General features: G+C 31.9%; 1 protein-coding gene and 1 long non-coding RNA gene across 2 annotated transcripts; both read left to right on the top strand.

The window, feature by feature from the left end:
- The first annotated feature begins 12,996 nt into the window (after positions 1–12,996).
- Positions 12,997–14,016, top strand: LOC142614254 (uncharacterized). The gene has a single exon (XM_075786835.1). It carries the CDS (start codon positions 13,106–13,108, stop codon positions 13,763–13,765), a length of 660 nt encoding a protein of 219 aa, XP_075642950.1. The 5' UTR covers positions 12,997–13,105; the 3' UTR covers positions 13,766–14,016.
- A 34-nt stretch (positions 14,017–14,050) lies between these two features.
- On the top strand, positions 14,051–14,706 carry LOC142614264 (uncharacterized). The gene is made up of 2 exons (XR_012840390.1): positions 14,051–14,315; positions 14,406–14,706. It is a non-coding gene; the product is annotated as an uncharacterized LOC142614264 (long non-coding RNA).
- Positions 14,707–15,163: the final 457 nt, after the last annotated feature.

The raw sequence follows: 15,163 nt of genomic DNA, 5'->3' as shown, positions 1-15,163 counted from the left end.
TTTTTTGGAGCACAATCATCACGGCTCATTGCTCCCTTATTATTATTATTATTATTTTAAAAAAATAATTTTTTAATTTTTAATAAAGGGTTTAAATTCTACGGCCCTATGTATAATAATAGACTAATAGTACTCTAAAGTTTACTAAAAGTAAAAATCAATTGCTCTCATAAAAAAAAAAAAAAAATCAATTGCTATAGAAATTTCAATGCCATGGTTTTATATGTAAATAAGAAAAGCGTAAAAAGGGTATAGATCGAAGTGTTGGGAATCAAGTAATGGCTTCAAATGCAAGACTAATAATTAATGGCAGATTGGTATAGTAGTGAAGTGGATAACCCTATTGCTGAAACAAATAAAAACAAAGATGAATAATTGACTTGTTTCTCAAAAAAAAAAGACTTGCCACCAACTTAACATGATGCGAATTGCTTTAACATAAAAATAGACTAGTTTTACACTTCATCACAAGTTTTTTTTTTTTTTTCTTTTTGATTGACACTTCATGACAAGTTGGGTATACTTCCTGTTTGAATTCTAATTCTACTACCAAATCTAACGGAGGATAAGGATGAAAAAGTTGTTAATTCAATTAATGTTGAAAGTTTATATATTTTACTTCTAAACACATTTGGCAATGTACTGAACATTTGACTTCTCTAAAATCAATAATAGAGAATGAAATGAGTAAGCAGTATTCATTTGCATTTGCATTAATCTATGTAAAATGATATAAGAGCCAAATTTTGTGCAATGAATCTAAAAAATACCCATATTGCACAAAATAGATTTGTAACTATAATAACTATGCAAATATACATGATTATTGTTTATATACAATTTTTTAAAATATATATGCACACTTTCTTTACTCATATACAAAGAAAGAAGAGAATAATAATAAATTAATAAAGAAATATGATGTAAAATAGATAATTTGAGTGTTTTTAAAAAATGATTATATAAAAAAAAGTAAGTTATTATACTAAAATATACACACATATAAAAAAAATTGCACAAATCAATGTGTAACGCTGATTCTTCTATCTCATTGTTAAGATCTATTTCACAATTAATTCTAAATTATGCTACATATAAAATATCTTGAATTTTCTAATATTTAACCTCTAACTTAAATACATTTGAATCTAAACTATCATTTTCTGCTTCTTACCTCCTCCAACCAAAAACAACAAGAACTACAACTACCCTGTATTTCATCAGCAAAGTGCCAACCTGCCACATGTATGGCTGGTAATGTTAATGGCAATTAACAAATTGTGTAGTCAGTACAGTGCCCACTGCCCCCCAGCGCCCACAAACTAAGCAGGATGCTTCCTGTCCTTGTTTTCTCTTCACGATTTTCCACAACTAAATACTAAATATACAACCACTTGTTTTTAGGTTCTTGGGAGTTGAGAGTATTGGGATCTAACTAATTGCCCTCTAAACAATACCAAAATATTATGTATAGGCAGTTAGGCACGAAGACTCCAAAATTGAGTTCCAACCTAAGTCCTTAATTTAATCCAATACTTAAATCAAACCATTCTAAAAATACAAAATTCAAATCAAATGTTTCACTCTTGTGTGGGAGCACGAGTATTTCTTAGTCCTACTTGTCTCAACTGGTAAAAGTTTTCAATAATTGAATAAGAAATTTATAGATCAATTTTTACCAATATCATAAATTAATCGATGTCTTAATTTGATAATAAAAAATAAAAAAAAATTAAAAACTCCTTATATCTTATTCCATTAATCGATACTATATGACTATTGTTGATCTATTGCAAACTTTTAACGATCTAGAAATAGTTGGACCAACATTAGACTTATTTGTGTTTTTAGTTTTTACCTTTTACCTAACCTAATTTATTCATTTTGCCAAAACCAACAAATGTATAATAACCTTTATTTTTTCTCTCTCTCTCTGTTACTTTACATGATTGAGTTTGGTTTTGATTAAAAGAGAAGGAAATATTGGAATCAATGACATCGATTTCTTACCAATTTTTTTTTATCTCTTAGGAATGGTTTGCAACAACTTAACTAATTCCAGTTTAAGATATTCATATCCCATCATAAAGTCTGTAAGGATGTGTCGCTATTTGGTTCCAAAAGCTCACCAGCCTCTATCTCCAAAAAAGAGAAAAAGATCACCATCCATCCTATTTTTGAAACCGATGTAGCATCTAATTTCCAATATGGCGGGGACCAAACAAGATATCAAAACAAGCATTAAACCGAGCGAAAAAAGCTATTAACTGTGGATTGTGCTTAAGGTACTTGGTCGGCACCAATTCTCACCAATTGCAAGCAAAACATATAGTATTTGCTAACTTTCCCTGAAGTATATTATACATGTAATTGTATTGGATTTGTCTGCAAATTAAGATACTGTAAAAAGATGTGACCTTACTGACACGAGATCTCGTCCTAGTTTTTTTTTTTTTTAGAATGAATCTTGTCCTAATTGATTTATTTTATTGAGCAAAATTGCATAACGTTCACTCTATAATGATTGTTTTTGAGTCTCTTATTCAAAAGATAAAACAATTTTACCAATAGTTGGAACTAATTGAAAACCCACTTCTTTCTTCTTCTTTTTTTTCACACGTTCTGTTCTTATTGATCAAAATAAATTCTCCACTTTTGTCACTTTAGCTAGCCAAGGAATCTAAACTGATAAAGTTGCGTATCTTGTAATGGGGTATGCATATAATGTGAAAATATTATAAGAAAGTTTCATAACAAATAGACGAAAAGAAAAGACTTGAAAGGAAACCATTTCATTGCTTGAAGTGATCGTGTCATAACTCATAATGCATGATCTTTTTCACTGGCTCCCCCATTAGTTAAATAATTCAATAAATTTAATTTTATAATAAAAAAGTACCAAAAGAGAATAATTTCAGCTTTTGAAATTATTGCTTTCCAACATTTATAATTGACAAGCACAAGCTGCACAAAAACAATGAAGAGAGAGAAATTTATTAATTAGAAATAAATTTTATAATCTGTTGCCACCAACATTAAAACCGAAAGCCTCGTGGTATTGTGGGTACATTTCAGAAATCTAATCTAATCTGTATTGCCTAACACGTTTTTTTGGGTCCTAATAATGATTTTGTTATAACAAAATTAGGACAAGGTTTATTTTTGTTTCACAAAAAAATAAAATAAAAATAAAAAGGTTCATGTTTGTTGACACAATGACACGCCAGTTTGTCATGGGTACATTGGCCTACCACGTATGTGCTACGTGTCGTTTTGTTTTGTAGCCTCCACAATATTTAAAAAGTAGCAGATTAGGGAGAAAATTTTAGAATCTTCCAAAGTGCATTGCCGGGTAGAGAGTCTTTTAGGTAAATATTGCTAAAAGTGAAGTTTTTTGGGGTTATAGTCACTGTTCGAAGTTATTTGGGAAAATGAGGAGAGAGAGTGAATTTCGGCAACAGTGTTGCCGAAATTCGAAGAAAAGTATGAGAGAGAAAATTAAAAGTGAGGAGAGAGAAATTTTGGAATTTCGGCAACAGTGTTGCCGAAATTCCTTCTGCCCAAACCCTGCCCGCTTCACTGAGTGTCCATGCGCGTGAGTGCCCAAAAGGAAAAAATAAAAAAGGTTTGTGGCAATCCCATTGCCGAAAATGGAGGGAAAAGAAGAAAAAAAAATTACGGCAATGGGATTGCCGAAATAGGGGGGGAAAGAAAGAAAAAAAAAAAAAAAAGGGGTGGCCATGTAATGCAAAAAAATAGGAAAAAAAAAAGTAAAATTGGCAATGGGGTTGCTGAAATAGGGGGAAAAAAAAAAGTGGCCATGTAGTGCCGAAATAGGAAAAAAAAAAAAAAAAGAGGAAAATTGGCAATGGGGTTGTCGAAATAGGGGGGAAGAAAAAAAAAAAAAAAAAGGAAATGTGGAAAATAAGAGCCAAAAGGAAAGCAATACACAACTCTTTATAAAGGAAAGCAAGCGTGGCACTACCCCAGCTATATTGCCCAGCTACACCAAAGTCCGCTAACAGCCTGAGAAAGCAGCAATGCAATTTATTTTGGCTCTTATTTCCAAATAGTAAAGTCAAGACCTGGAACATGTATGCCCTAGCATTTCCTTATTTGCCACATTTTTTTTTTCTTCCCCCCCTATTTCGGCAACCCCATTGCTAATTTTCCTTTTTTTTTTTTTTTCCTATTTCGGCACTACATGGCCACCTTTTTTTTCTTTTTTTCTTTTTTTCTTTTTTCTTTCCCCCCTATTTCAGCAATCCCATTGCCGTAATTCTTTTTTTTTTTTCTTCTTCTTTTCCCCCCATTTTCGGCAATGGGATTGCCACAAACCTTTTTTATTTTTTCCTTTTGGGCACTCACGCGCATGGGCACTCAGTGAAGCGGGCAAGGTTTGGGCAGAAGGAATTTCGGCAACACTGTTGCCGAAATTCCAAAATTTCTCTCTCCTCACTTTTAATTTTTTCTCTCCTCATTTCCCCAAATAACTTCGAACAGAGACTATAACCCCAAAAAACTTCACTTTTAGCAATATTTACCCAAAAGACTCCCGGGTAGAGGCCTAGTGCTTTAGTTTAAGCACGCACAACTGACCGTACTTTGACGAGGCTGCTTTGCGGACAAAAGCTACTTCATCCACAAATATGACCATGTCTATCCCAACTTTTTAGATACGATAGTATTTTAATCTTTAACGTGTATTTTATGATTGTTTTTCTTGATTCTTAAGTTAAGAGACTAATCAACTTATGATGTAAGCTAGTATTAACATCATATTTCTTATTTGAGGATAAGAATCTTTAACAGTATAAAAACAATTGAGTTAATTGGAACCCACTTAAGGGCCTAATTGGTTAAATGATTTTTGTTTTTGTTTTCAAAACAGTATAAAAACAATTTTCAAAAATTGAACTTAAAGATAATTTTTAGACAATAATTTTTATATTATACATGTTTGGCTCCCACTTATAAGAACAATTTTTTAAATACTAAAAATTAAAAAATTAAAAAAAAAATTGTTTGGGAAACCATTTCTATTTTTTAAATTAAAAAAAAATATTCACAAAAGGTAACGTGTAGAATCTCTAGATTTTTTTTTTTTTTGATAATGATAAGGAAATAGAGCTCATCATGTACTTCTTCTTCTTTTAATGATAAGTTTCAAATTTGAAGTGTGAGAATTCTTTTTGTGATAAAGATAAGCTCCTTAATTTAAGAGATAAAAGAGTATAGACAAATATGTGAGGTCCACTATGTTCAATTTATTTATAACTATGTCATTAGAAACATTTTATGTATCTTGAAAACATTTCTTAGCAATTTTCAAAATCCTATTCAAAACCAGGAAAATAGTAAACAATTCTTTAAAAACTGTATTTAAAAAATATTAACCAAAAAAATAAATTCAAGTATAGGACCCACCATTTTATAGATTGCAAAACAAAAACTATATTTAAATACTTTTACCAAACAGACTCTTATCCTTCACAACTTTAATTAAGTTTAGGCGTGCTACCTTCACAAATTAACAAAGTCCCAACATTATAGATCATAACCACCACATGATTTGAGGAATAAAAGTTCATGACTATGAAGATTATATTAATGATTTTAAAAGTAATTTGTATGAATATAAATAATTAATATGATAAAAAAAATTAGTATACCAAGACATTACCTCTGTTTGTGAAAATGACATTTTAATTCATCGCGAGTGACTTGATGATCCTTGGTCAAATGGATATATACATTTGAAGTTTGGAACAGCATATGCTGTCAAAAATATGAATAGAGACATTTATGTAATCTGAACAGAATCAAATATTCCAAATAATTAAGAGTCTAATTGGTAGGAAGATTTTTGTTTTTGTTTTCAAAACAGTATAAAAACAAATTTTCAAAAAATTGAATTTGAAGCTAGTTTTTGGATAATAATTTTTATATTTTACGTGTTTGGCTCCCACTTTTAGGAACAATTTTCAAATGCTAAAAACAAAAACAAAAAATGTCTGGGAGACTATTTCTATTTTTGATTTTTTTATTAAAAATATTTACAAAAAATAACGTGTAAAATTTGTAGATTACTTTTTTTTTTTGTGAATAATGATAAGGGAATAGAGCTCATTATGTACCTCTTTTTATGATAAGTTTCAAATTTGAAGGGTGAAAATTCTTTTTGTGATAAAGATAAACTCCTTAATTTAATATATAAAAGAGTTTGGGCACATATGTAGGGTCCACTGTTTTCAATTTATTTACAACTATGTCATTAAAAACATTTTTTGTATCCTGAAAACACCCCTTAGCCGTTTTCAAAATCATGTTTTAAACTAGGAAAATAGAATACAATTTTTTAAAACTGCAATTAGAAAATATTAGGGGCAGAGCTTGTGTCTAGTGAAAGTTTTCACTGGACACGTTGGATTGCGGACACGTGTCCACTAATATTAGTTAAAAAATAAATTCAAGTGTGGGACCCACTAATTTATGGATTTCAAAACAAAAATATATATTTAAATACTCTTACCAAATAGACCTTAAGTTATGTAGTATTTTGAAATTTTCTCAAAAAAAAAAAAAGTAGTATTTTGAAATAAATTATTTTCAATCGATACAATAATAGTTTTTTTTTTTTTCAGATAAATTCTTTGTATATTCACCACTAATTTTGAAATCTCTCTCTCTCTAAAATCACTTCTTTTTAAGGTATTCTTCATAATTTATTTTCATTAAAGTGATTATAAATTCAATGTCACATAAATATCAAGCATCTTTAAAAAAAAAACAATTTTTTTTGAAAGAGAGTTTCAACCTATTGCGTCTGCTCCTGATGATAGCTCTTTATCATCAGACCAAGACACCAATCAGTTTTTAGTGTAGGCCGAAATTGAATCTCAGATCTCTTATTCAACCATTAGAGACTTTACCAGTTGAGCTAGTTGAAACCCACAAAAAAAAAAAAAAAAAACAGACAAATTAAAATCATGCATATTGCATGCAAATTAAATTTCTATCAACTAACATTAATATTGTTATGCTTGGATAAAAGGATTTAAAATTAAGGGATTTTTTTGTATAAAAATTTTAATATAAAATATTAGATATAAATTTAACTATATGAGTATGTGAGTTTTAGTCAAAGATTTCACTCAAATAAAAACAAATGTAATATAGTGATTTTAATAAATGTATTTTACGTAATAAGTAAATAGTATCCTTAACTGCCAATCTTTGTTCAGATTATATTTCACTCTCTACCCATTAAATACTTTGAAAATCACGTATACTAATAGTGTTGCGTATTGAATCAAAGATCTTTGGATTTACATTACGTATCACATCAATAAGTTCACCACCTAATTATTCCATGGAGCAAAAAATCATATTCATATATAACCTTTTCAAATATACATATTGTTATGCTTGGATAGGAGGGTTTAAAATTTAGGGATTTTTTTTAATTAAAAAATTCAATATAAAAAATTATATATAAATTTAAGTATATGAGTATGTGAGTTTTAGTTGAAGATTTCACTCAAATAAAAAAAAATTTAATATAGTGATTTTAAAAAGATGTATTTTATATAATAAGTAAATGATATCCCAAACTCCCGGTCTTTGTATATTATATTTCATTCTCTACCCATTAAATACTTTGAAAATCACATAGACTAATAGTGTTGCGTATTGAATCAAAGATCTTTGGATTTACGTTATGTATCACATCAATAAGTTCACCACCCAATTATTCTTGGAGCAAAAAATCATATTCATAGATAACCATTTCAAATATACATATTGTTATGCTTGGATAAGAGGGTTTAAAATTAAGGGATTTTTTTCATTAAAAAATTCAATATAAAATATTAGATATAAATTTAACTATATGAGTATGTGAGTTTTAGTTGAAGATTTCAGTCAAATAAAAACAAATGCAATATAGTGATTTTAAAAAGATGTATTTTATGTAATAAGTAAATGATATCTTAAACTCTCAATCTTTGTTCAGATTATATTTCACTCTCTACCCATTAAATACTTTAAAAATCATGTATATTGATAGTATTGCGTATTGAATCCAAGATCTCTGGATTTACGTTACATGTCACATCAATAAGTTTACCACCCAATTATTCCAAGGAGCGAAAAATCATATTTATATATGACCATTTCAAATATACATATTAATAAAATACAAATATATCATAAATTTATATATATATATATATATATATATATATATATTGGCTTTTCATACTCTATTCAAGTTATCTCTAACCAGTTTCTCAAAAAGAAGAAGAAGTTATCTCTAACCATATGAACCTAGATAAAAAATAAAACTCTCTCTCTCTCTCTTAAATCAAATGTACTTTAAAATTTGAAAGTTTAAAAAAAGGCAAATGAATCTAACTATACCTCCGCAGCTAATAGTTTATGAAATCCTTCGCAAAGGAACAATACTAAAATTAGCTACAAAGAATCTACCACCCTCTGCCACATGCCCACATCCATGTGAACCATAGTACTAACAATTACACGTGTCTCACTATACAAATTATAAATTGCCCACTATAAACATATACCACCTCGACTATTTGTTTACTTCATATTATTACCACAACTAGGCGAGACTGTCCTTTCAAAAAAAAAAAATCGGCGAGGCTGTTCTGTTCCGAGCCACACAATTGGTAAATTCTTAAAAAGTAGAAAACCACTTTAGACTGGTACGTGGCATATAAGGAGCGTGTGTGTTGTAACGGGATACAACGTACGTGGCAGAACGGCAGCGACCGTTTTTTTAGAATCCCGAAAAAGCTGTCAGATACCTCAACACTCTCTTTTGGATTTGTCGTTTTATTTATACTATGCTATTACTACTGTCCGATGCTGCCCACAGCTTTCTTAAAAACTAAAAACGGTTGGATTTGGATCAGAACACCGAAATCTTAACTAGCTTCTCTAGTTTCCCACTAACCCAACTTGCGGCCTGGTTTGGTTAGGTTACGTTAAATTATAAACATAGTACGCGCCAAAAACACTGCGAATATTTATGTTATTTGAATTTTGCAATTATGCCCATGCCCCTATGCTTTGGGCATTTGTAAACTGTTGTTTTTTCTTTCTCTTTTTTAGTGCATGTTCTTGCATTAATTAGATGCTTTGTATTTCTTCTGCGCTTTCTATGGTTATTACATTAATAGCTTTGCCATTTATTTGTCTAGATTCAATGTAAGAAAAAAAAAAATGCTTTGATTACCTTTTTTTTAATCTTTCCTTATTTTAATAAATTATTACATACATTGCATGGAAGTATTAGAATCTTTGAATCACTATCAAAAAGGTAATTTGAATCTTCAAGTATAAATAAAGAAAGAAACGTTTTGAAATGTAATAATGAAAAACAAATATTAGAATCTTTTTTTTTTTTGAGAAATTATATTAGAATCTTATTTGATACAAAATATAATGTTAAAAATTATTATTTGCTTTTCTTTCTTTACTGATTTTATTAATAATAACAAACATACATACGTACTATCAAGTCGTCATTTCTATTCTATATATCTTGTAAAAGAGGATAATAATCCTTAATAAATAATTTAAAAAAAAATTTTAATTTAACTCCATGAAAATTATTAGACAAATTAGTATTATTATTTTTTTTTTTTTGCGTACACTAAAAAAAGCTAGTTGATATCCATACAATTGCATTCATTCCACCATAAAACTTTGGCATATTTTATTGCCATGCTAGAATCTAATGGCACATTCCATTTACTTTTAAATTTCATTAATTTTGTATACCACTAATCCTTATTATTAAATGTTATCAACCTAGCTTTAAGAAGTAACCATACTTACAGTCAAATTTATGAATCAAATTTTGGAAATAAATTTATTTATTTTTTTCAAAATACTGTATTTTTTTTATAAAAAAAACAAATTGGTACTCTTTTTTATTTATAGATAAAATAATATTTAAATATATGGTATTTGTTCTTTTATGATTTTTTTTCTACCATGAGGACTAAACCAATTAATTCATTTACAGGAGAAAACCAATTTAAACGTTTATGTTCATATATATATATGAAACTTACCTTTATTATAATAAGAATAAACAAGCTTTAATGTAATACAAATAAAATTTTTCAATAAAATTTAGGTTAAAAAAACATTTTCTAATACATCTTAGATCGAATCTTATCTCCCACTTTATTAAAAAAAAAAACCCCATTTTCAATTTAGTTTTTTTTTTATAAATGATTTCAAATTTAGTTTTGATTAATGATAAATACTAATCAGCAAAATGAAGTTCCCTAATATAGGAAAAATACATATATGATTAATGATGTAAGTGCACAATTGCACCTGGCCCCAAGAACAGTTACGGGCTCAGGCCCAACGAGCCTTAAACAATGTAATTTGTAGAGTGTGGGCTTGAAACCCAGGTTAGAAGCGTTTGAGGATTAACTAGCAAGCTAAAGATTATAAACACTTAAAAACAACAAAGAATGCTATAAATCAATCTACTCGGACGTAAGCCGAGAACTGTTATTATATAATTTCTCTCTCTCTCTCTCTCTCTCTCTTTTTCTCTTTCTTTTAGGTTCCAAAGAGGGAGATCCCCCTCTTTCTGTCTTAGATTCCTCCTTAAATACTACTCTCTTGAATACCTTTTACACGTGTTGCTTTACCTCCCCTTTAACCTAGATATTTCTTTTCCCAGTGCCTTTGAATAGTAACCAGAAGTTTCTCTTCCACTGTTCAGGTGTCACTTCCCCATCAATGCGGCCAGGGTGGTAGGTGCAGGGTCTTTAATGTGGAGGTAGCAGCCTTTATCTTTGACATTTCTTCAACACCAGTGCTTCTGGGGCATTCTAGGGTTTACCCCTTTTAACCATTGGTCTTAACCGTGTCATCCCCTAATCTTTATTGCGAAACCCCGAGTTCTTCGGTGTCCGTCCGAGGATAAGTTCACCCTCGGCTGGATCTTCGGACCCTCGGCGTATGGGCCGACCCATAGTACCAACAAATTCTAAACCCAGTAGCAGGTCGGCCTTCCTTAACACGGCCCAAAAGGCCCACATTCTCATCAGGATCTTTTTGCCCCCCACAAATGATATATATTGTGCTAGCACACATACCCTATTGTAAATATACTATTTTTTTTAGAGAGAGTTTCAACCTATGGTGTCCGCTCCTGATAATAGTTCTTTATTATCAGACTAAGACACCAATCAATTTTTGGTGTAGGCAGGGATTGAACCCTAGATCTCTTATTCAACCATCAGAGACTTTACTAGTTGAGCTATTTGAAACCCACTCCTATTGTAAATATACTAGAATACTAGGGGTATCGTCACAAATAAAAGCAAAATAAAGTATTAAAATATTTGGAATGAAAAAGATCATGAAAACTCGACCTATAGACCTGTGGGGGGTAAAAGCTATTGAATAAACGTTTAGGCTTTGGGCCTGATCGGTTGGTACCAGTCTGTTTTGATCAGGACCTCTACGCCCACAAATCAATCCGCACTGTGGTAGTCCGAAGAGTTTTTCGAGGAAGAGTGTCTCCTCGGACAGGTCCAGCAGTGACCCTGGGACTTGTTAAATGGGTTAGAGGCAGAATTCTGGAAGAACTGATGGGTAAGAGGGTGATCCAAGCACCCTTTAAAAGCAGGGACATGTGAGAAATATCTAAGAAAAAAGCTGCTACTGCCACATTAAAGGCCCTGCATCTACCTCCCCGACCGCATTAATGAGGAAATGACCTCTGAACAGTAGAATTCAGCCTTCTTGCTGTTATTGGAAGACTTCAAGAAGGTGGTGGATGAAACAAGTATTCAAGGGGAAGATTTGTATGACACGTGGATGAACCAGTGAAGAAAAAGAAGTATATAAGGAGATGAGAGAGGAAAGAGAGAGAGATCTGCACTTTCTGCTGAGAAAAATAAGAACTAAGAATTGTAAATTTTGGCATAGAAAGAGAATATATATACAAATCGTCCTTGGCTTACGTTCGAGGAGGTCTCTTTGTCATATTTGTTTATCATTTGCACAGATTGTGGCACTCTAGCCTGTTAATCAAACTTCCAACATCCCGAACTTAGATTTCAAATCCATATTCTACAAATTTTATTGTATAAAGCTCATTGGGCCTGAGCCCAACACTTGTTTTTTTATTCGGGTACAATTGTGCACTTACAAGACCATTCTAAATTTCATTAATTTTGTTAATATATTTTACTACTAATATTTATTATTAAATGTTAACAACCTAACTTTAAAAAGTAACCATACTTATGGTCATACTATGATGAATCAAATTTTGAAAATAAGTTTATTGAATTTTTGACCCCAAAAAAAAAAAAAAAAACCTTAATGGCATTTTTTTATATGGGTTTCATATTATTTAAATTTATAATATTTGCTCTATAATGATAATTTTTTTTTACCATGAGGTCACAAAACCAACTATTACTGGACCTTTGGGCAAGATTAAATTTAAGCTTTAACATAAAAACAAGTAATATTGTTAATGGACTATGAGGTTAAAATGATTTTTTGGTATTTTCAACAAAAATATATTATATTTGAATTTCAACTCCCATTAAAAATATATAAAAGTGTGACATATATATTTATTTTTAAAATTAATTTTTATTAATGGTAAATACTAATTTCAAAGACAAGGAAAAACTATTGTATTAATGAGTAATGGCCGAAATGAAGCCGCCTACTAATTAGGCAAAATACGTACATGACACTATGATAGTGATTATACATGCCAAAGAAAAGCATACATACCCAAAAGTAAATATAGTAGAATCCTAGGGGTATCATTGCAAATAACCGCGAAATAGAATATTAAAATATCCTGAATGAAAAATATCGCGAAATTTCCACAAGTCTCGCACATTCCGCATCTTTTCCCTCCTTCAAAAAACACTATAAATACATAGCTCGAGTGAAGCTAGGTTTGCCGAATTAGACAGCCAAACACGGCTTACAAAGAAACACAAAACCCTCTCTCTCTTTTTCATTCTTTCTCTCTCTAGAAACTCTCTCTCTCTCTTCTGATACCAAAAAAAAAAAAATGGCGGTATCTACTAGAAAAACCTCGAGCGGACCAGCTATCCGGTCACTCTCACCGTCCGGCAGATTCTCCGGCGGCTACTCTCACTCACCTTCTTCGTCTTCCTCTGCCTTCGCTTATTCAACTTCAAGCTTCTCGTCCAGATCGACGACCTTCTTCAACAACCACCACCGCTCCGCCTCTCCGCCACGCGTCAACATGTACGGAGCCTCGCATCCGTCGTCTCCTTCGGTGCGATTCTCCATCGACCACCACCGCTCGATCTCTCCCAACAGATCCATCTCCGTCTCCCCACGCGGCGGCGCGTCCGGCGCCGTCAGCAACCCTCACCACCACCACCAGATCGTGAAGCGCACCACCGCTCAGAAACGAACCTGTATGTGCTCTCCTACCACTCACCCCGGCTCCTTCCGCTGCAGCTTGCACAAGGGCTTCGGCTCCCACTCGCACTCACAGTCGTCGGCTCCGCCGAACAGACTCAACGCTCGCAGATCGGCGATGACCAACTCCCTCGTCCGAATCGGCGGCGTGGAAGGCGATCTCGTGAAGCGAGCCCTGGCGGCCTTGATTCGACCCTCCTCTCACCAACAGCGGCGGCGTGCCGACTTTCAGCCCCGGCCGAGCCGGCTCTCGGTGATGACGAAAGCAGCCGATGAGTGATTTTTGGTGCGTTGACCGTTAAATCTCTTAGTTTGACTGTCATCTTACGGTAACGGCGACGACAGAGGCGTCAGAGACTTCTAAAGCTGCTTCAGGTTACGAAGTGAGGTGATTAAGAAGAGCTTGGCGACTTGGAAAGCAGCGGAATTGGATTGAGTATTTTTTTGGTGTAATCCGGTGACCGAAATTTCCATATATACCCCTCTACCTGTATATATAAAAATCATATATAATCTCTCTTATCCGAGCCAGCTACTGATACTGAAGGACCTTAATTAATTTCATCAAAATTTTCCAACTAAAATCAAACAGACTAAACTAAATTAATTAATTAATTGATTAATTCCATTCAGATTTCAGACCCAGATTCCTTTGCAGTGCATTTTGAACTCGTGTTGTGAATTTTGTGTGTCCCATTCAGTGTTCGCCGTTATAATTGACGTCTCCGTTTCACGTGTCGTTACCATCTCTGCGTGGTATTTGCGTGCGTCGTTTGAGGTCCTTGTACGTACCGTTAAGTTCGTCCGTGTTTTTGTTTCTCGGCGATGAGGTATTTTTCTTTTTCTCTTATTTATTTATTATATTTATTTTGTTTATTTGTTGTTATTATTTAATTTGTTATTTGTTTTTGTATTTGCAGGATTGAATTGGTTTGGAACTTGATGCGAAAAGAGACCAAAAGTTCGGTAAGGAAAATGAAATTTGAAGTTACAGCTGGAGCCCGTTGGGAGGGAGAGAGGAAATGGACTAATTATGGAAATTAATAATGACTTAGAAATAATGGAAAATTTTATTAAGGGAAACAACTGGACTGCAGGAGTACTGGACCCCTTGGGGAAAGATGGGATGACTGGACTAATTATGAACTCACTTAATGCCAATTTACAACTGAAATTGGACTTCTCAAATTTTAAAAATAAAACTAAATTTAAAAAAAAAAATTATTGTAAAGAGGTAATAATGAACTTCTGTAACTATCAGCACCTATAAATAAAATAAATATAAATATAAATAGTGGTTAATTGCAAATATAATTTAATTATGGTATCTTCATGTATATGGTATTGCGAATTAGTTTTAGCTGATAAGCATGGAATTACTAATTTATAGTTCTAAAGGAATAGATGTGAAAGTTGAAATAAAATATTTGAGAGTGCTTTCTAAACCAACTTAAACAATCTTATCAATTACTAATAGACATGAAAGTCTTCATCCCAACTATGCCGGGGTGACTAAAACAATTGTTAGATATATGTTTGTTCTATAATGAATGTGGATATTATCATCATCTAGGTGGACGTTGATAACCTGAATAATTTCTTGTCACAAATTTTCATATAGTTGAACAACCATCAAAATAATATTATATCTCGATGTCAATTAGGATCAATAATAATA

The sequence above is a fragment of the Castanea sativa genome, chromosome 1 (assembly GCF_040712315.1).
Source record: "Castanea sativa cultivar Marrone di Chiusa Pesio chromosome 1, ASM4071231v1".
Lineage (NCBI taxonomy): Eukaryota > Viridiplantae > Streptophyta > Magnoliopsida > Fagales > Fagaceae > Castanea > Castanea sativa.
The sequence above is the reverse complement of the archived record's forward strand: the minus strand, read 5'-3'. Positions and strand labels throughout refer to the sequence as shown.

Bases quoted from the DNA above. Each gene is read 5' to 3' on its own strand.
- LOC142614254 (XM_075786835.1), top strand. From the start codon at position 13,106: ATGGCGGTATCTACTAGAAAAACCTCGAGCGGACCAGCTATCCGGTCA.